The sequence below is a fragment of the Drosophila elegans genome, unplaced genomic scaffold (assembly GCF_018152505.1).
Source record: "Drosophila elegans isolate 14027-0461.03 unplaced genomic scaffold, ASM1815250v1 contig_476, whole genome shotgun sequence".
NCBI classification, from domain to species: Eukaryota; Metazoa; Arthropoda; class Insecta; order Diptera; family Drosophilidae; genus Drosophila; species Drosophila elegans.
The window spans coordinates 16,552,254-16,571,443 of NW_024545863.1; the positions used below are offsets into that span (position 1 = coordinate 16,552,254).

Genomic DNA, 19,190 nt, shown 5'->3' on the forward strand with positions numbered 1-19,190 from the left:
ATTTTACAGTCATTGTAATCCTGACAAGCAACAAGTTTGCTGCATTCGCCGGAACCAGTTCGCATAGGCTCCCCTTCACGCGCTACCCAACACTGCCATCAGCTGTTCTCTGGCCATCGCGTTTTTTGGCCTGCACTTTGAACCTTGCGCCCCGTTTTCGTGCGAACAAAGATACGAATTAGAGTGCGCCTGTCCGCATTCCGGTTCGTCCTCCTCCGCCGTCCAATTGTCCGTCGCATTTTCGGTTCAGAATCCCGCGAAACTCGCTGCCGTGCACATCGCATCGCATTTTCACAGCTGCGCCAGCATTTTCGTTCGCTCTCCGTTCAGAGCGCTCCATTTCCGCTCAATCCGCTCTTTCCGCGCGCTCCTCTCTACAGTTCCATTGATAAGCAGCGCCCCCGCTCCTGCCCCTCGACGCTCCCCCCTTTTCCAAAGTGCAAAGCAAATCAATCAATTAAAATAGTACGCCAAAATAGTGCAGTGTGTTAAATTAATTTCGCTTGCTGCCGCGCTCATTTTGTGTTTATTTATTAGCAGAGCATAGTTTCCGGCGGAAAAACTATTTTCCGTTATTTTCGAGCTTCCGTTTGGCGGCCAATTAGCAGGAATAAACCAAAAAGTATAAGCCAACATGACGCACTGGGAGGACTTCTACAACACACACCTGCCGCCAGCGGATTTCGAGGACAATCGCTCGCTGCTCAAGGAGTTCTGCGAGCGCCACAACAAACTCCAGAACCGCATCGTCCTAGTCACGGTAAGCAGGCTGGGTCAATCCTGGTCACGGATTAGGATTAGGGTCCAACCACCTCACTAAAGACGCTACTCAGTTAATTAACAGTCCGGTGAACTGGCATTGAGCTGACCCCAAAACGGGTGAATGCTTTAATGGCAAAACGGGCTCGTGGGGCCTCAAAAACAAAGCACAAAGTGTTTGTCTGCATAAATTTAAATCAGCTAGAATAAAAGTCTTTATGTTAAAACACAGTCGGAAGGAGGGCAAAAAATTTGAATCATTTTAAACTATTTTTAAAGTTAGGAAAACAATGAATGTTCTGAGGCTCGTTAGGAAGTGGCATGTTAAAGAAAGTATGTAAATGAAGACAACTTTGTTTTCAAAATGCAAATGTTTAATGCATATATTTTGAATACGACTTAAATGTTATTTTAAATGAAATTTACATATCTGGTTTAATTTTTCCGATTTGCTAAGAACATTTTATTTCAGAATAAGCAATAGTTTAAATGTTTGTCTTCTACATTTAAGTATAAGCAAATAAATCAAACTCTTGTGCGATAATTTTTAAGGCGAGTATAGAAATTGCGCAAACCAGCAAAGTTATCATTTAAAAGTTAAATTTATCAGTAAAACAAAATTAAGTTTAGACATTAAGCTTGAGTAAATAAAATTTAATTTTGCAATTATGTTGCAGAGATTTTGCAAATGTACCTATTCTGACTTAAACAAGCTTTCGTTTATTTTAAATCTATTGTGTGTTAATGAACAAAATCAACGAGTGTTTATTCTCAGCTGCAATCTAATCCTTGGATAGTTTATGTGAATAATAACCAACAAGGCATGCAGATTTATATTCCTAAGATTTATGGTCAATGTGCTGATACATTTCAGATATTGATTTACTACCTTAGATGAAATATTGGTGCCGAAGGAAACATATTTATCCTTTTTCTGACCGATTGCCGTAACGAAAGACTAAACCCATAATCATAGCCAAAAGCATTTTAAATCTTTGGTAATATAATGATTTTTTCTCCAATTTCAGTCCGGTGGCACCACAGTCCCACTGGAGCACAATACGGTGCGGTTTGTGGACAACTTCAGCGCTGGCACTCGGGGATCCGCTTCGGCGGAATACTTCCTGGATCACGACTACGCCGTGATCTTCATGCACCGCCACAAGTCGCTGGAGCCCTTTACGCGCCACTTCACCGGCCAGCAGTTCTTCGACATGCTGGACATCGCGGACAATAGTCAGAGCTCGACGATAGCCATCAAGCCGGATTCGGTGGACGTGTTTGCGCCGGTGCTGGCCAAGTACAAGATAGCCCGCGAAACGCAGATGATACTGTACGTGAACTTCACCAGCGTGGTGGACTACATGTGGCTGCTGCGGGCCGCCTGCGAGTGCCTGGCCGCCTTTGAGGAGCGGGCCGTGCTCTACCTAGCGGCGGCCGTATCCGATTTCTACATACCCGAGGACATGATGGTAAGATGAGAGTCCGTCGTGCTGAAGGAGGTGGGCGGCCATGTGGGAAATCTAGTAATTGATTGCTCTCGTCACTGGGCGAGTGCGGAATGAGTGAGTGGAAATTGGTTTTTATCGATTCACAAAGCTGCACTGCGCGAAAAAAATGGGCATTATGCCTAGCACTTGAGATGAAAATGAGAGTCACTTTGAAAGCAACCAAATCATAAAACATAATGGCATTAAATGATACAAATTGGTTTTCAAAATCCAATGAAATATTTTCTTAAAAAAACAAACTGCTTGATTAAACTCCTTGCAATTTGTTGCCATTTGTATTGCCATTATCTTACAGTGCATCTCTAGTTGCGATGCCCTTGTGCCTGGTGCTCCTTCCGATTCCCAGTCGCTGTGGAAGTCTCCGGTCTGCCGGTCTGTGACACATTTCCTCTCCACATTATTGACGTTCGACTGGGCTAAGTCAACTATGGTTGCCGCTGCTCTTCCTGCTTTTTTCTGCTCCTCCAGCTCCTCCAGCTCCTTCTGCTGGCCACCAGGAGCCTTATCACAGGCTGTCAGTGTCACTCACGCTGCCCTTGTGGCCTTGTCCGCCAGCAGCCTTAACATTGTCATCGTATAATTTGATTTGCATAATTTTGCTTGTTAGCGTGTTTCTGCTCTACCCTCTAGTTTTTTTTTCTAGTCTCCTTTCACCTTTCGCTTTCATCCAGCTTTATATCAAGTGGGTGGGTAGGCGTGTTTACTTGTCAGGACCCCGTCCCCCATTCCCCATTCCCCTTTCCCCATTCCCCTTTCCCCATTCCCCTTTCCCCATTCCCCATCTCAGTCTGTCAGCTGACATGTTGGCGCAGCAGCAAAAGGCTTTCAAGTGCATCAAATGTCCATTGGTGGGGCGTGAATGGCTCCGCCTTTCGCCCCTCTTTATTTACCTGCCCGTTTGCATTTACATACCATCACACATGTATTTTATGGGAATATACAGTGGAGGTCACAGTTGTAGTACTGAAATTCCTCTGGGAACTGGCTTTTTATTATTTCATCCGTTTTAAGTTTAGCTTAAATGTTGTACGGCAATGGTTTAAAAATTAACAGATTGAAAGCATATATATTAATTATTGTTAAAAACAATTTGTTAAAAGTTAACTTTAAAGGTAAATGTTTTATAGAACAAAAATGTGAAACTTAATTTTGCATAATTAATTTATTGTCTACAATTTAATGGACATCCTTGACTTTCTTTGCTTTTATGTTATAACACAGAATCAAAATAAATATTACAGGTTTTTATTTATGGTTATTACTTTTCAACAAACCGCAAAAACTGTTTAAAAATCGAAAATTATACTTTTTAGATTTTGCTGCTGTATTAACCCTATCTGTAAATCGCTTGGTAGATGCACGGAAATTTTTCTCTTGCCACCGCCAACCAACTGAGCCTGATTCTGATTTCAATTCCGATTCCGAGCATCGTCGAGGCATTTCCTACGCCTTGTTTCCGTTCAACTCGTGCATTTCCCTTTCGCTTTTTCGCTTAAGACATTCGCCCACTTTGTCTGTGTTTGCTCTAAACGTGTCTGTTAGCCACAAATCGTTCGTACACTTGATTAAATTGTCAGATACTCTCACGGTTCGTAGCCTTGGGCAAAATGTAGAATATGCCGAAAATGGCGAAAATGGCCTGTTGATGTTTATGCAAGTGTGTAGTGAAATTTATGCGCATACTTGGCATCATCTTTGAGTGCTGCCCGAAAACTCTCCCGGGGGCAACACGATTTGCCTGCAATCGATTTGAATTTGCATAATAAGCTCTTGGTAATGTATAAATAGAAGCATTCAAGCTCGATGCATTGAAAATAAAGCACGTTCAAGTTGCTCTACGAGTGGTACAAGGACTTTTTCCTGCTCAAAAGTAGGCAACTAAAATCTATTTTCCCCCCATTAGCTATTAGCAGAGTTTCTGGGAAAATTGTAAACTCATTCCCAAGGATCTGGCCGCCATCTCGTTAGCCCTAAAGCCAAGGTCGGGTCCCATACTGAATTTCAACAAGTCAAACCACAGCCCAGACACGTTTGCCGCACCACTTGCCAAAGTTTGTCGCTGCCTACACACATAGAACTGAATGGTATATACATAGTATATAGCAAGATGATACTAAAAATTCAATTTCACAATCGCATCATCACGACGCACACGCCTCCAGAAAACAAGGCCTAAAAGTCTTTTACGAATTTATGCACAGGCCGAGGAGAAGGCAACTTCTTGCCATACAATTTGAATTAAATCGGGGCCAGGAGGGATGTTGGGCATGAACCGAAAGTAAATTGTACTCGTAACAAGTAAAAACAAACAGAAAATTAAAAGAGTAAACTAAGTGGAGGCACAACGAAAACGTGAGCAGGACAAAGGGCGACGTGCCGAAATCCGCAAATCAAATCAAAAGATTTTACAAGAGCACGCATCAACGCACAGGCACACTGCAGTCGGATTCTAGGGAGAAAGGCGGGAAAGCAGGAAAAGAAAATTCAATGTCAACAGCTGCTAGCATTTCCCAGCTCGCAAGAGCCACTAACTTTTTCCACCCAAAAAAGCTTAAAGTTCCCATCCTTCGACTTTCCGTTGCTTTCGCTTTTCGTTGTCGACTTAATGCCTTGAGCTAAATTTTTCATTTCTCCTCGTCCAATGTCCCAGCTACTTAGGCGTGTCCGTCTGCCAGTTTGTCCGTTTGTCCGTTTGTCCCTTTGTCCGTTTGTGTGTCCGACTGTCCGAATGTCCGACCGCATTGTCCGGCTGTGCCCGCTTTTGTGTGCCGGATAAATGAGACTGGTCAGCAGCTTAGAGCAGCTTACGGCGTTGCCCAGTTAATGAGAATGGACAGGGGCACTCAACAAGTTGCTGTTGGCCCGCACGGCGTATGAGCAATATTTTTTGTATCAAGACTTTAAAAAGGGCCTTGCCCAGGATGTGCAGCCAGGCGTTGACGTTAGCTCATTACGGCTGAGTTATGCTTTCAATTAGTTGTAATTCATATGCCACGTGGCGGTAAAAAAAGTACAGAAAAAAATCAAGCGAAAGCTGAATGGCAGCCCTGGCCTTTCATTTTGCCGTCTGTCTGTTTATTTTGCAAGGACACTTTGCTACCCGAGTGTGCGTGCGAGTGTCTGTGTCTGTGTTGCATTGTGTGTGCGTCCTCTTCATTTAAGAGGATGTTGCCGCGGTGGCTTTTGTGGGCTTTTGTGGGCAACGAACCAGCCAACCGACCGACGTACCAATCCCATCACATCGCGTATACGCAACGTGGGCCCATCATTCCATTAAAAACACTAACCGCTGTCAACGAATTTTGCAGCCCACCCACAAAATGCAATCGGGAGATGGGGCGCCGACGATTTCGCTGCAGCTGGTGCCAAAAATGCTGGCCCCCCTCGCCAGCCTGTGGGTGCCGCACGCCTTTGTGGTGTCCTTTAAGCTGGAAACGGACGAGAGCCTATTGATTGTGAAGGCACGTGACAGCCTCAACAAATACAAGCACAAGGTGAGTTTCCCTGGTAGCCCTTAAATCCGATTTCTAATTTCTTCCGCGTCATCATCCAGCTGGTCATTGCCAATGTGCTGCAGACACGCAAACATCGCGTGGTGTTCGTCACGCCCACAGATTCCTACGAGCTGCATTTGAGTCGCGAACAGACGCTACAGGGACTCGAGATCGAGGAGCCCATCGTGGCCGATGTGGTAAGTGAATGGGTGGCCATAATGAGTTGCGCTTTTGGGCCAAACTTAAGAAAACTTAAATACCGTTTTTATTGAGATTTGCTTTTATTGAAACACTTTAAGTTGTCTAAAAGAAGGTTAGATTTAGTGTTTGTTGAATTATTATTGTTTGTGCACTTTTTAAAAGTACTGTTCCATATGCAGTACTTAAAATGTTTTTCTTTTAAAACAAATTTTAGTTTATCCAATCCAAAAGCCTCAATAAATGAGTCCAAATTTGTACTAGTAAAATCAATTTCATTATAAATAAATTAATTGTTTATACAATACAATCACAGCAAAAAAGGTTAATCTTGCGTTAAGTTCTTAAATCTGTTTTCTTGACTAGACACATAAGTTTTTATAAACTTTTTCTAAAAGAAGGTTAGATTTAATGTTTGATAATGTTTGTTGAATTATTAATTTTTGTGCACTTTGTTACAGTTCTGTTTCATATGCAGTACTTTAAATGTTTTTGTTTTAAATCAGATTTAAGTTTAACCAACCCAAAAGCTTCAATAAATGAGTCAAAATTTGCACTAAATTCAATTTCTATATTATAAATTAATTGTTTATACAATACAATCACAGCAAAAAAGGTTTATCTTGCGTATAGTTCTTAAATCTGTTTTCGTGACTAGACACATTCGTTTATATAAAGTCTCAAGAATATATAAATATATATAAAATAATTTCGTTTTATATTTTCATATATCCATAATAAAACAGTCTAAGCTATCTTAAAAAGTTTTGCACAAATATTCCGTGCATCTACACTTCGCTTGAATCCAAAAGTGTGCTAAAAATGGTTTATTTTAATTTACTCTCCAGAAAACATAAATGGCATGTGGCAAACGAGAGCTTTAATCTAAAATCCGTTCATAGTCACTAGAAATCTAATCTCCTGTTGAATAATTCAGTGTGCTGAGTAGCAAACCAATTCAAACCTTGAAAAAAATGCCGGATAAACTCGTATATATTATTCATGTCCTTAATTTATCTGTCTTTTCAGGTGCAAAAACACGGCGAGTTTATCAGCAGCGCGCAACAGCGCCAATGACCGTTATCAATGCGCCGCCGGCCACAGACGCAGCAGCATCTGCCGCACCAACACCACCACCAACTGGCCACCGGCGACGAGGATGACGATGATGGAGGGGATCTGGATGGGGATCCGTATTGCGTGACCACCTCGCATTATTGCCGCGTTCTGAACCCGGGCACGCCAAGCTTTGCCCGCAAATATTGAGCAGGTTATAGTCCATAGTTAATAGTGGATGTGGATGTGAATGTGAATGTGGATGGCAGACATTTGCATATTCCTTACCGCTTGAGTTTCCGCCACAATTCGGTGTGTCTATTTTATGGTCGCGCCTCATAATTGAGGTGGCTTCGCTCCATTGCCATCATATTGTTTCTTGTTGTTGTTTTCATATTAGTTAATGTATTTCGTTTAATGTTGTCCTGAGAAATGATGTCACTTGTATGTATTCGCCATCCCCCGTGGTTTCTTTTCTTGTCTTCTGTTGTTTGCCGGCACGTTTATGTCATCGAGTATACGCAGCGTGTTGCGCAGACATCAATAAGCGATTTTGATTTATGTTTGTGCCAGAGCTTATGATGCTTTTATATATTTAATGAAGCATCGATCGCCCGCTGTCCAAAATTAAATCCCCAAAAACAAACGTGTTTAAAATCCGAGAATCGCAATAACGAAAATGCTGCATGCAATCGCAATTTGCCGGACGAAGTGTCCCTGGACAACGGTTGTTGTCAGTGGCAGGCGACGCGACAATTGATTTGCTGTTTTGCATATATACGTTTATATACGTATGCACGTTGGGTGGAAAAAAGGAAAAGCTTGGCCCGCCTAATGTCCTTGTCGGTGCAAATTTATGGCGGCTCAAGCCTTGGCGCCTGTCTATCCGAAGCAGGTCAAGTGCCACCGAGCAAAGGTCAGCTTAAAGCACCTCAAATTGTGTTTCAAAGCGGTGTAACAAAACCTAATTAACATCCCACACACTCACACTCACACACACACACACACACACGCTCTGAGTTATTTCTTGGCCAGGCTGAGATAGGCATGGGGTTTCGTATCCGTATCCTCAGGGTCCTTTACGGATTGCCGCCCTTTTGCACATTTTTATTGCATGTTATGTCGTTGCCACGCCCCTCGTCCCTAAGTCTGCGGTGACGGGGGTTCTTTGTATCCTCCTTTCATGGAGTTGTAGCCACTTCCGTCCCGCCCGCATTTGTGGTTTTATTTCGCAGCCCACAACTATGCAGTGTGTTTCGGTGGCCTGCTGTTTTGTTTTCGTTCGTTTGTGAAGCGGGAAAAAAATTCACATTTTTTTTTCTGGCGACGGTTGGTTGGTTGGAGCTCTTTTGTTTGTGCCTGCATCAAATTAAATTTTATTGCGCTCGCACGCACCGCATAACACTGGCCTGGGAACAGATACGAACAGGGGAAACAATCGCACATGTGGCTTAGGATTTAAGCCTGGCTCCATTCTCCATTCATCTGTCGTTTTCGTTTTCACTTTCTTGTTGCTCGGTTTTTATAGCCTTAACAACGTGCACCCACATATCAGGACTCCCTCATGCGTACTTCTCTGGCCTTCCCCCCCGCGTATCGATTGTGCATTAAAGTATAAACATAAAAATTCAGTTTGCCAACATGAGTTGCGTACAATAAAATATGTATAACTAGCCAAGTGTGCGAGCAAGATGTGAATCTTTGGGATGCGAGGAGCCAATAGTATTTGCCTTATTGGCATATATTGTTTTTTTTTGTTTCTTAAAGCTTACTGAATGAATACTTAAGCATGCCAATCATAAATTAACAACTTAAATATCCCATAGGTTTTCAACCCATAAATGTAAATCCAGGGAAGACCTACTCATATCCATATTTTTGGACTGAATTCTTGTTGATTTCATAAACAGACATCCAAATCAACTTCTAAGTAGAATTTCCAATTCAATTCATTATTCTCAAACTAAGTGCATGTGTAAAAGAAACTAATCAAAAACTCAACTTCTTTTCAAGTCATCTCTATAAAAACTTTTCGTAAACATTATAAATACTATGATATCCTAGATCGGAATAAAATCAAGTGAACCAATTTGTTAATGTTTCAATATCCAATTTGGACCAAACCAAACGAAAAAAATTAACAACAAAAACGAACAAGCTATGATAACAAAAATATATATATATCTCGATGTATACCTTAAAAATAGAAGAGAAACCAAGGAATTTCCATTGAATATTTACTCTCTACAAGCATTTTGCCCTTTAAGCTAGATAACTATTTAATTGTTGAAATTGGTATAACAAAAACACCCAAATCCAATTGTACGCAATGCAGTTATGGTCACTGCACCTGCCCCTTTTCTTACCGGAATCCATGAGCTGTTTAACTGTAACACTGTTGTAAAATGTTTACCACGAATGTACCATATACCGTATTGAGTGTACTAATGTCTAGTATCCGTATACTTATACATCTACAAAAGATACATATATATATATATATTTGAGTGTGTATTAAACTGGAAATGAAATAGCTTTAAATGTAAAGACAAACGATGTTTTTTATTTCTTGGTGGATTGGGTAAAGGTTTCGTTAAAACCATACAAATAATATATATACATTTTTTTATATATTTTAAATTAATATTTTAAAAATAATGTAAAAATATATCTAAGGGATTAAAGAAACTGATTATTTTTCCCATATATGTTCAGATTATTTACTGACTGACTACAACATAGAATGGCCCAAAGTTATCACAACAATTTAGCACGCAATGTCATAGCTATTTACCTTTGATTAAATGCAAGTAAAAATAGATTAATTTGGCAAATCGGTAAATTTAAACTTGAGCGGAATGTTTGGTAGGTTGATCAGGGCCGATCGGAATGCATTTTTCGTGGGATAGTTAAACTCCACATTAAAGTTACGAATGATTCGAGCGATACCCAGTTCAAGTTCCATTTCGACAATGCGTTTGCCAACGCACATGCGAGGTCCAAAACCGAAGGGCAGGAATACGAATGGATTCGTGGACTTAAGACCGCTGGCCGGGCACTTTGACCCCGAATCCTTGGGGCTGCGCAGCCAACGCTCCGGCAGGAACTCTGAAGCTTGTGGGAAGTACTCATCTTTAGTGAGGGCATGCAAAGGAACGATGGACACATTAGTTCCAGCTGGCACTTGGTAACCACTGAGAACAGCGTCTCTAGAAAGAACCCGAGCGTTTCCAACGATCAGTGGATGGACGCGCTGTGATTCCTTAATGCAGGCTCGCAGATACGGGACATTCTTCATGGAGGCCTCTGTGAACTCGGAGTCTTTGTGGGGCAGCACCTGCATCACCTCCTCCCGCAACCTTTGCTGCTTCTCGGGATTCTTGGCCAGGCACAGCAAGAGTGCCGTAAAGGTGCTTGAAGTCTGGATGAAAATAAGCATACTATTAATATTATTTTCTTTGATTATAATGAGTACTTACAGTATCAACTCCTGCCATAAGCATGTCCATGGCCATAACAGTGGCCACTTTCCTGTTTACTTTCAATAGTTTCTCGAGGACACTTTGTTCACTCTCTGGCTTTACTACTCCCGCCTTTTCTTCCTTATCCAAGCGAACTATAGCCTCATCCACGTAGGCCAAAGTGACTTCCTGAATGCCATCCAAAGCTTTCAACAATCGCTTCAATTTAGGGGTTTTAATATAGCGCCAGGGCGATGGCTTCATCTCGAGGTCCGCTGATACTATAAAGAACTCGTCCAGGTAGTGAAACAGCCTGAGTGCCTCTTCCTCATTATTTGAGTCCTTGAGCAAGCCCAGCTGCTTGTCCAGGGCCACCACGGATACGGATTCGAGGGTCCAGCGGTTAATGGTGTCTATAAAATCTTCGGGCGCTTCGAGAGTACTGTGGTTCCTTATTTCTTTGATACTGTTAAAGTAAATTGATTTTAAAATATAAATTATTATAATTTTCTAGAGCCTTTTACCGTTGCACAAACTCCTGATTGACCTGCGACATCTTCTTGTAGTAAAGTCTCACATTCTTTGGCTGCATGAGAACGGGATTGACGACGGTTCGAAAGTCGCTCCAGGCTTTGCCCTGCGTGGGAATGATGCCCATGACGCCCTGGTAGAAATCCTTCCTGTACTCCTCGCGATGGTAGAGCAGTGTGTCGTTACCGGGCCGATGGGGCCACACTCCCTCGTTACGAAAGACCGTCTCGAAGTCCTTGGGATTGTGGGTGTTCAGAAATGGAGGGTTACCCATAAAGGCGGGCATAAGAAATATGTCACCGTAGTCCTGTCGCATGGCTTCAAACATTTCCATCAGTTCCATGTTCTTGTATTTACCACCGGGCATCGACATTTTCATCATCAGTGATATCATATTGGTGCGGGGGATCTGATCAAATGGCTTGGCCTCCAGCCATTCTGCATCTTCTCTAGCCTCAGCCGTTGCCGCATTAGTTTGCCAGCGCTAAAACAATTACGGATAATAGGTATATATATAAAAAATATTTTTAGTGCTTGGTTTTCTTGCAAGTACACTCGAATGTGGAAAAGAAAACACCACTTGATAAAGCGCATAACAGTTCCCAGGTTAATTGTTTATATTTATTATATTTATTTACTTTTTGAGTGCTGAGCGAGAGAGCCGCTTTATGCGACTGAATTAATGATAGGCCACTGCGCACTTTCAACATTTTCGCGATGTTAGGAACTATTCTCGTTCACCGTCAAAACAAAACTGACAACCGAGTGTTCGTTCTAATAGCTTTATAATTCTAACGCTGTGAGAGCTTCAATTGAACGATAACAACACACCAACAGAGAGATAGCGACCCATAGCGAACTGGCTTCTAAACAGGTTCAAGAGAGCAGAAAATATATTTATTTAATTAAAATGTTTGCATAGAATTTACTTTTATGCATATTTTATAGGGCAACAGAAGTAAACATCCTCCCCCCTCGATCTTGTCAATGTTTAAATGATTTAGTTGTCGACAAACAACAAACCTATAATAAGTACAAACAAATTAAGCGGCTTACCCGTTCATATCGGTCAGGTTCAATGCCAACAAAATATTGTCACCATGACTATTGAATATTCCACCTTAGTGTAAAAAGCTTTTCGTATAAATACATTTTCTTTGACTAAGTAAAAAATATAAAACTAGTTTATAAAATTGTAGTTTATTCAGGTGTTTGTTTCAAATTATAGCACTTTTTATGTATATATACCCTGCTAGTACATTTTCTATCAGAATTCCCTATTGTTATCGAGATTAAACAACTACTCCACCCAACGAAAACACATATATTTCTTAAAGTACTTTTATGAAAGTATATACACAAAAAACATTTATCTTATCATTACACAACAAATAGGAGTCAAGCCTCAATATTTAATTTATTAGAATGGTACATCAGTGAACTTAAACTTTAGTGGTATGTTTGGCAGATTGATAAGAGCGGAACGGAAAGCATTCTTTGTGGAATAGTTAAACTCCACATTAAAGTTTCTCAGTAGTCTGGCAATGCCCAACTCCAGTTCCATTTCCACAATGCGTTTGCCCACGCACATTCGAGGCCCAAATCCGAAGGGCAGGAATACGAATGGGTTTTTGGTCTTCAGATCGTTTGCCGGGCATTTTCCGGAGGAATCGCTGGCGTTACGCAGCCAGCGTTCTGGCAGGAACTCTGAGGCTTTGGGGAAATATTCCTCGTTGTGGAGGGAACCTATGGGGACCATAGAAACAAAGGTTCCAGCTGGCACCTGATAGCCGCTCACTACCGAATCCCTGGCCAGACCGCGGGCATTACCAACGATCAGTGGGTATATACGTTGGGATTCCTTAATGCAGGCCCGCAAATAGGGGACATTCTTCATCGAGGCCTCGGTGAACTCGGAGTCTTTGTGGGGCAGCACTTGCATCACCTCCTCCCGCAACTTTTGCTGCTTCTCGGGATTCTTGGCCAGGCACAGCAAGAGTGCCGTAAAGGTGCTTGAAGTCTGGATAAAGGTAAGTACACTATTAATATTATTTCTTTTGAGTGAAATAAAAAACTTACAGTATCAACTCCTGCCATTAGCATGTCCATCGCCATAACAGTGGCCACTTTCCTGTCAACTTTCAGCAGTTTCTCAAGCACACTTTCCTCATTTTCCGGACGTACCACACCCTCCTCAGCCTCCTTCTTCAAACGCTCGATGGCCTCGTCCACATAGGCCAATGTGATGTTTTGAAGCCCATCCATTGTTTTAAGAATTTTCTTGAACTGTGGTGTTTTGAAATATCGCCAGAGAGAGGGCTTCATCTCCAGATCGGCTGAGAGGATGAAGAAGTCATCCAGGTGCTTGAACAGCTTGGTGGCTTCACTGTCCTTCCCGGAGTCCTTTAACAAGCCCAGCTGCTTGTCCAAGGCAACCACGGATACGGACTCCAGGGTCCAGCGGTTGATGGTGTCTAGGAAATCGGCAGGAACCTCCTGAGTGGTGGCATCCCTTATGTCTTTGATGCTAAAGATATTACATTTATTTATTATGGATTTTATATAATTGTTTAAAGTTGTGTTACCGCTCCACAAACTCCTGATTAACCTGCGACATCTTTTTGAAGTACAACCTCACATTTTTGGGCTGCATCAGCACGGGGTTTACGATGGACCGAAAGTCTCCCCACGCCTTACCCTGTGAGGGAATGATTCCTTGAACTCCATCGAAGAAGTCCTTTCTGTACACGGTTCGATGATAGCGCAGTGCATCACCGCCCGGTCGGTATGGCCACACGCCTTCACTCCGGAAAACCACCTCGAAATCTTTGGGATTGTGCGTCACAACAAACGCCGGGCTTCCCATCATGCCGGACATATAGAATACATCTCCGTAGTCCTGGCGCATGGCCTCAAACATTTCCATCAACTCCATTTTCTTGTACTTCCCGCCGGGCATCGCAGTTTTCGCAAACAATGATAGCATATTGGCCCGGGGAATCTCTTCGAATGGCTTGGCCTGGAGCCATTCTGGATCGTCTCTGATCTCAGCTGCAGCCACATTTGTCTGCCATCGCTATAAAATATATTCAAACTATGAGATTCTGTGCACAACTAAATTTCTTTTTCCATCACAATTTTTTCTCCTCTTTTAGAATTGTTATTGTATTGTTAATGTTGAAACAATATTGGTTTACCTGTTGACTGGCCGAAAAGAGAGCCGCTTTTTGCGACTGTAGTATAACTAGACCGATTCGGCCTTTCAACATTTTTTTAACGTTAAGAACTTGGTTTGCTCACGGTCAAAGTGAAACTACTCACACCAGGCGTTTGTTCTACAAGCTTTATATTTTTCTAATGACCAAACATTCTATAAGAGAGAGTAAGTAAAAAAACAGGTTCGCGAGAGTTTGCAAATTGCTTACGAAAACATATGGCAAACATTCAGTAAAAAGAAAATAGAATGTCGACTTAAATATACCCCTTACAGTGAGTTTATCTATAGCTCTTAAGCAGATAGATAAGATAATTAAAATAAAGGAAGTACAAATGCATACTTTCTAGCAGGTTGAATAATTTGTGATATGCTGCCTATCAAAAATATAATATTTTAGAAAATATTGTTGCAAATATTAGTCAAAACTATATACCCAAATACAGTAAAATCAAAAAAGCAGTATTATAGCTGATACGATTGGTCAAACCTATTGGCATAGATTCAAAAATATTGCTAGAGTAAAGAGAGAATATTGTTGCGAATATTTTATCTAATCATTTGGCCAACAAATCCACACTCAGCTGACAAAGACTTTAAAACACAATTTCAATAATTTTCTTGGCTAGTAGCAACCATTGCATCAGACTAAATGGACTTTTGTTCCATCAACACAATTGTTGATTTAGCTAGGAAATTGATACCGCTTAACCAAATAACAAACAACGCCTATAGATTTCCATTTATTTATTTAGACAGTATTTTGTTTAGGTTTACCATATATGTATTTGTTCAAACACCAAAAAGTTTTGTTTTGCTAATCAAATTGTTGGCCTGTTCATAGATAGTAGCAGAAATCTGATGAAGTATACCAATTTTCGTACTCGTTTAGGGATATATAAATATTCGTTTAGATTAATGACTTAAGAGTAGATTACAAATTAATTAAAGTTGCACAAATCGTTTTGAGTTTGCATACGATAAGCATATTTTACATGACAATTTCCGCGCGAAACAATTTGGCACGCTGGGCAAAGATATAGATATGTGTATAGTATGTGTATATGGGTCGATCGACTCAAGAAAATATCATTCGTTGACTCTAGGGACTAAATGTCTATGACAGTTTCGTAAAGTATCTATAAGATAGGGGCTAATCCTGGCTGGCAGTTCCATTCGCCTGCTGGTAGCTGCACACGATCTTGGCCGCATCGTTCATCATCTTGGCCGTGGAGCGGACAAGGAACATGAGATGACACTCGTCGTAGACGGTCAGCTCGACCCGTGTGCGCACCAGTCCATGGAGCACGGTGGCCCGTTCCAGATCCAGCCAGCGCTGAAGGGCCAACTCCCGTTCCTTGATCGAACCGGAGAGCGCCACATCGGAGGGACCCCACAGCACGAACTCCAGCACGGCCTTGGCCTTGGACAGGGACTCGGCCCGCTCCTGCTGCAGGATGTCGGCCAGGATGGGTGTGATCTTGGTGGCGGGCAGCATGTCGGTCAGGGCAGAGTGGGCGCACTTGCACAGCGTACCCATGGGTTCGTCGTCGTCGTTGTTGTTCCTACAATAAGGTAAGGTAATAAAGTCATTAAGTAAGTTTCCAAAGTTGTGGGGAATTGTAACTAACCCCTGCAGTACGCAAAGTCGAGCCTGGGCATCCTTGTTGTCCATGTCCTTGGACAGCACCACATTGGACAGACTGAGCGGCGTCTCCTCGATCGCCTTGGCCTGCAGATTCTTCATCCCGTTGACCAGCTGCAGCATGATGAAGGCCACCTCGCGCGTCATCACATCATCGAATGCGGGCATGGCATTTGCACTGGCCAATCCATCCTCGGCACCCATCGATGTGGCCGAGGCTTCCTCGTTCAGGGTGCTCAGATTCTGCACGGAGACCACGTTCCTTAGGTTCCCGGCCACGCCACCAGGATGGCAGCCATCCTTCAACCCACTGAGATTCGGAATGGAGCCGCGGAAGTTGAAGTTGCTCTTGTCCAGCACCTGCGACTTGCCCTTGAGTATTGATCCGATCGACTGGAGAGTCTCCAGCTGCAACCGCGGCAGCACCGAAATGGTGGCCTGCAGCAGGGTCACCTCCGTGGAGGGCATCAACGGCAGTTGGTAGCTGGGCACCAGGTCACAGAACTCCGTCACCGGGTTGAGCACATCGCTCACGCCGCCTGTTAGCTGACTCAGTTCGCCGCCCACTCCGGCCAGCTGGTTGCAGTCGGCCGACAGGGCCAGGGTCACCGGCGAGGAGCTCCACAGGGCCGCATGGAAGGCCTTCTTGCCCACCACAAAGGCCTGGGCACCCTCCAGAATGGTGAAGTCCTCGTAACGCAAGTTTATGGCGTTCGCCAGTGGACGCAGGGCTGCCGGCACCACTGGAGTTTGCTGGAGCTGTTAGAAATAGTTATTTATAATTATTATTATTTATGAGCAAAACAAATATATCCCACCTGATCCAACACCTGGGCGAGGGCCTCGTGATTGGCCACCACCACGGCGGTGTAGTTGTCCTCTATGGTCTTGTGCACGACACTGCGTCCCTTGCGCATGCGCAAACGATTCGTGGCCTTGCTGCGGTTCTTGTTGGCCTTTGGAAAAGTTAAATAAGTTGATTGCTCAATCAAAGTATTATGAAATATAAACTAACCTGTGGCATGCCCCAGACGCTGTCGTTGATGTCCGTGGCCACATCGCCGCCCGCCTCGCTTCCGTAGTAGCTGTACGGAGCATAGATATCGAACTCGCCCACCTCACTGCCCGCATACGAGGCGGAAATGATGCGTGGAATGTTGGCTGAAATTGGAAATCAAGGGTAAGTTATCTTTGGCTAAAGAATGGAAACTAATATGGAGTTAAGTATTGCATTAAATAGATCCAAGCTTAGAAGGTAGAACAAAACAGCAGCAACTCAATATATTAAACCTTATGAGCTCTTTAGGAAATCTAAGCAATATCATATCAAAAGATATACTCTACATGATAACTTGCCAAGACGTTTGAACCCTTTCGTGTACTTTGTAATTATTAAAATAATCTTGAAAACTATTATTCAAATATATTTGTACCATACTTTTTTTTTTAATTTTTTTTTTTTTTTTGCCTTTATATTACCCTATTTTCAAAAACTATTACTTTAACACAGTTAGTTTTGATTGATATATTTTTGCTTAGTTTGCCTATTGCCCCATTATATGAACATAGCATGAACGATACATTGATTCTATGAACTACGATCAATAGATACTCAATTTGAATACCCAATTTAGTAGGAACTTAAGCCCAAACTCTGCTGAACTTAAAGATGTACCCCAAACCTACCCAAGCTGTTGTTCAATCCGTAGTTTCGCACTGGTCCGTACTCGCTGCGCGTATAACTGGCAATGGAGGCCGTGTCCGAGTAGATATTGTTGCGTCTCGTGGCCTGGGTTAACCTCTGACCCGCCACGGCCAGATCGATATTGCTGCGTGTTGGCGGCGGCGGAGGCGTGGAAGTGGAGGGCGTGGGCGTGGTGCTACCACCCACCGAGGGCGGTGGCGGAGAGCCCATCTTGACGAACTCGTACATGTTCTCGTAGTCGCGCTTGTCCTTCAGATAGCTATCGATGGTGCTGTTGATCTTGCGCACCGAATCCTTGAGGCTGCTCCGCTGGGCAGCGTCCGCAGCATCGATGGATCGCTGCTCGAAGATCTCCAGTTTGCTGGAAATGGACATCTTCGGCTCGCACTTCTTCTGCGGCTGCCGTTCGAAGGTGCTGGTCCTGCTGTTGGCAGTTGAGGCGGATTTCCCAGCTTCCTGTCCGCTGGTCTTGGCAGCCACCGCCTTGCCCTGGTCCGTGGCTACGTTGTCACCGTTTGACGAGCAAATGGAGATAGTGTCGGTAAGGACTCCGCGCTTGCGCACCAGCTCCAGCTGCGCCTCCCGCTCCCGCATGCTGGCCGTGCGCTCCGGTTTGCGTGGTGCGATTGAGGAGCGGATCTCACCTGGAGAATAAAGTATAATCAAGGAGGTACTATTTAGAATCCGTTTAACCATAGGCTCATCAAGTAAGTTATAGCAATTTTAAAGTGATTTAAATTTACAGATAACTCATAAATACAATTGTTTAACACAAAAAAATATATATCCGAAATATTTTTTTTAATTTCGCATGCCAAACTAATAAACTAAGAAGAATTCGAGTTATTGAAATTAGATTTAGGAAAGTTCCACAGTAACTATCTCTGTTTTTTAATTAAGTATTTATTTATCCACATTTTTAGTAAACATTCTAAAACTTTAAAAATTTTCATACATACTCAAAAAAAGCAATCGAAATTCTTTAACGAAAGAAACCACATAACCCAAATATTTATAAAGCTTATATAAGGGGTTTAGGGAAATTAGATTCAATAATATGTTTTTAAAAACATGTGAAAGAATTGATTTATGCACAGTTATAGTAAACTTTCTTAAATTTTTAAATTTTTATTGCAAAAAGTATTACATTACGTACAGAAATACATTTTAAATATGGTATTTGATCACTATGTTTGCTAAGATTTAAGAAAGTTTCATAAACATGATAAATAATTTGCTTATCTTGTTTAGCAGTTGCCATTAAGTTTCTTAGCTTTAAAATGTTCTTTGCTAAATTTCCTTTTAATATAAAGTACAGTTCTTCTGCCTTTAATTTTATTTAGCTTTCCAGAAATTTTCAATTTATCAATATCAGCCTAAATACAAATATATGTACATATACAATCAAATAGGTGGCAAGAACATCTTGTCAATGACATACTGATAATTTATTCATAAGATTTGCCAGGTCGTCCTCAAATGTGAAGTTGGCCTTCATGGGGCGATGCCAACTGTTTGCTGGCACCCGAGAGTTGTGGAAAATCCAGCTCCACCCTCTTTCTTCCGCTCATCGGGCCAGGTAGTTAGACAACCAGTGAGTACTAATTGCGATTTTG

General features: G+C 42.4%; 4 protein-coding genes across 4 annotated transcripts in view; 1 reads left to right on the plus strand and 3 right to left on the minus strand.

Moving 5' to 3' along the window:
* Positions 1-94: 94 nt before the first annotated feature.
* On the plus strand, positions 95-7,451 carry LOC108135831 (phosphopantothenate--cysteine ligase). The gene is made up of 5 exons (XM_017256713.1): positions 95-760; positions 1,788-2,231; positions 5,579-5,764; positions 5,824-5,961; positions 6,992-7,451. Exons 1-5 carry the CDS (start codon positions 635-637, stop codon positions 7,037-7,039), a joined length of 942 nt encoding a protein of 313 aa, XP_017112202.1. The 5' UTR covers positions 95-634; the 3' UTR covers positions 7,040-7,451.
* Positions 7,452-9,559: 2,108 nt separating this feature from the next.
* Positions 9,560-11,759, minus strand: LOC108135829 (probable cytochrome P450 12a4, mitochondrial). Its single transcript, XM_017256712.1, has 4 exons — positions 11,649-11,759; positions 11,004-11,494; positions 10,498-10,945; positions 9,560-10,439 (listed from the first exon to the last, which is right to left on the minus strand). Exons 1-4 carry the CDS (start codon positions 11,718-11,720, stop codon positions 9,840-9,842), a joined length of 1,611 nt encoding a protein of 536 aa, XP_017112201.1. The 5' UTR covers positions 11,721-11,759; the 3' UTR covers positions 9,560-9,839.
* Positions 11,760-12,337: 578 nt separating this feature from the next.
* On the minus strand, positions 12,338-14,323 carry LOC108135854 (probable cytochrome P450 12a5, mitochondrial). The gene is made up of 4 exons (XM_017256747.2): positions 14,208-14,323; positions 13,596-14,086; positions 13,090-13,537; positions 12,338-13,030 (listed from the first exon to the last, which is right to left on the minus strand). The coding sequence occupies exons 1-4, from the start codon at positions 14,277-14,279 to the stop codon at positions 12,431-12,433; spliced, it is 1,611 nt and encodes a 536-aa protein (XP_017112236.1). The 5' UTR covers positions 14,280-14,323; the 3' UTR covers positions 12,338-12,430.
* Positions 14,324-14,958: 635 nt separating this feature from the next.
* Positions 14,959-19,190, minus strand: part of LOC108135775 (platelet binding protein GspB) — a 38,204-nt gene continuing 33,972 nt past the window's right edge. Inside the window, exons 4-8 of the mRNA XM_017256634.2 lie at positions 17,556-18,218; positions 16,885-17,030; positions 16,688-16,825; positions 15,856-16,628; positions 14,959-15,789 (exon numbers count right to left, since the gene is read on the minus strand). Of these exons, the coding sequence (XP_017112123.1) occupies positions 15,378-15,789; positions 15,856-16,628; positions 16,688-16,825; positions 16,885-17,030; positions 17,556-18,218 (2,132 nt within the window). The 3' untranslated portion in view covers positions 14,959-15,377. The remainder of the gene's footprint in view (positions 15,790-15,855; positions 16,629-16,687; positions 16,826-16,884; positions 17,031-17,555; positions 18,219-19,190) is intronic.

Bases quoted from the DNA above. Each gene is read 5' to 3' on its own strand.
- LOC108135854 (XM_017256747.2), bottom strand. From the start codon at position 14,279: ATGTTGAAAGGCCGAATCGGTCTAGTTATACTACAGTCGCAAAAAGCG. The intron at 13,538-13,595 runs GTAACACAACTT...TAATATCTTTAG, and splicing joins AATCAGGAGTTTGTGGAGCG to CATCAAAGACATAAGGGATG. The intron at 13,031-13,089 runs GTAAGTTTTTTA...ACCTTTATCCAG, and splicing joins TAATGGCAGGAGTTGATACT to ACTTCAAGCACCTTTACGGC.
- LOC108135831 (XM_017256713.1), top strand. From the start codon at position 635: ATGACGCACTGGGAGGACTTCTACAACACACACCTGCCGCCAGCGGAT. The intron at 2,232-5,578 runs GTAAGATGAGAG...CGAATTTTGCAG, and splicing joins ACATACCCGAGGACATGATG to CCCACCCACAAAATGCAATC. The intron at 5,765-5,823 runs GTGAGTTTCCCT...GTCATCATCCAG, and splicing joins TCAACAAATACAAGCACAAG to CTGGTCATTGCCAATGTGCT.
- LOC108135829 (XM_017256712.1), bottom strand. From the start codon at position 11,720: ATGTTGAAAGTGCGCAGTGGCCTATCATTAATTCAGTCGCATAAAGCG. The intron at 10,946-11,003 runs GTAAAAGGCTCT...TTACTTTAACAG, and splicing joins AATCAGGAGTTTGTGCAACG to TATCAAAGAAATAAGGAACC. The intron at 10,440-10,497 runs GTAAGTACTCAT...ATTTTCATCCAG, and splicing joins TTATGGCAGGAGTTGATACT to ACTTCAAGCACCTTTACGGC.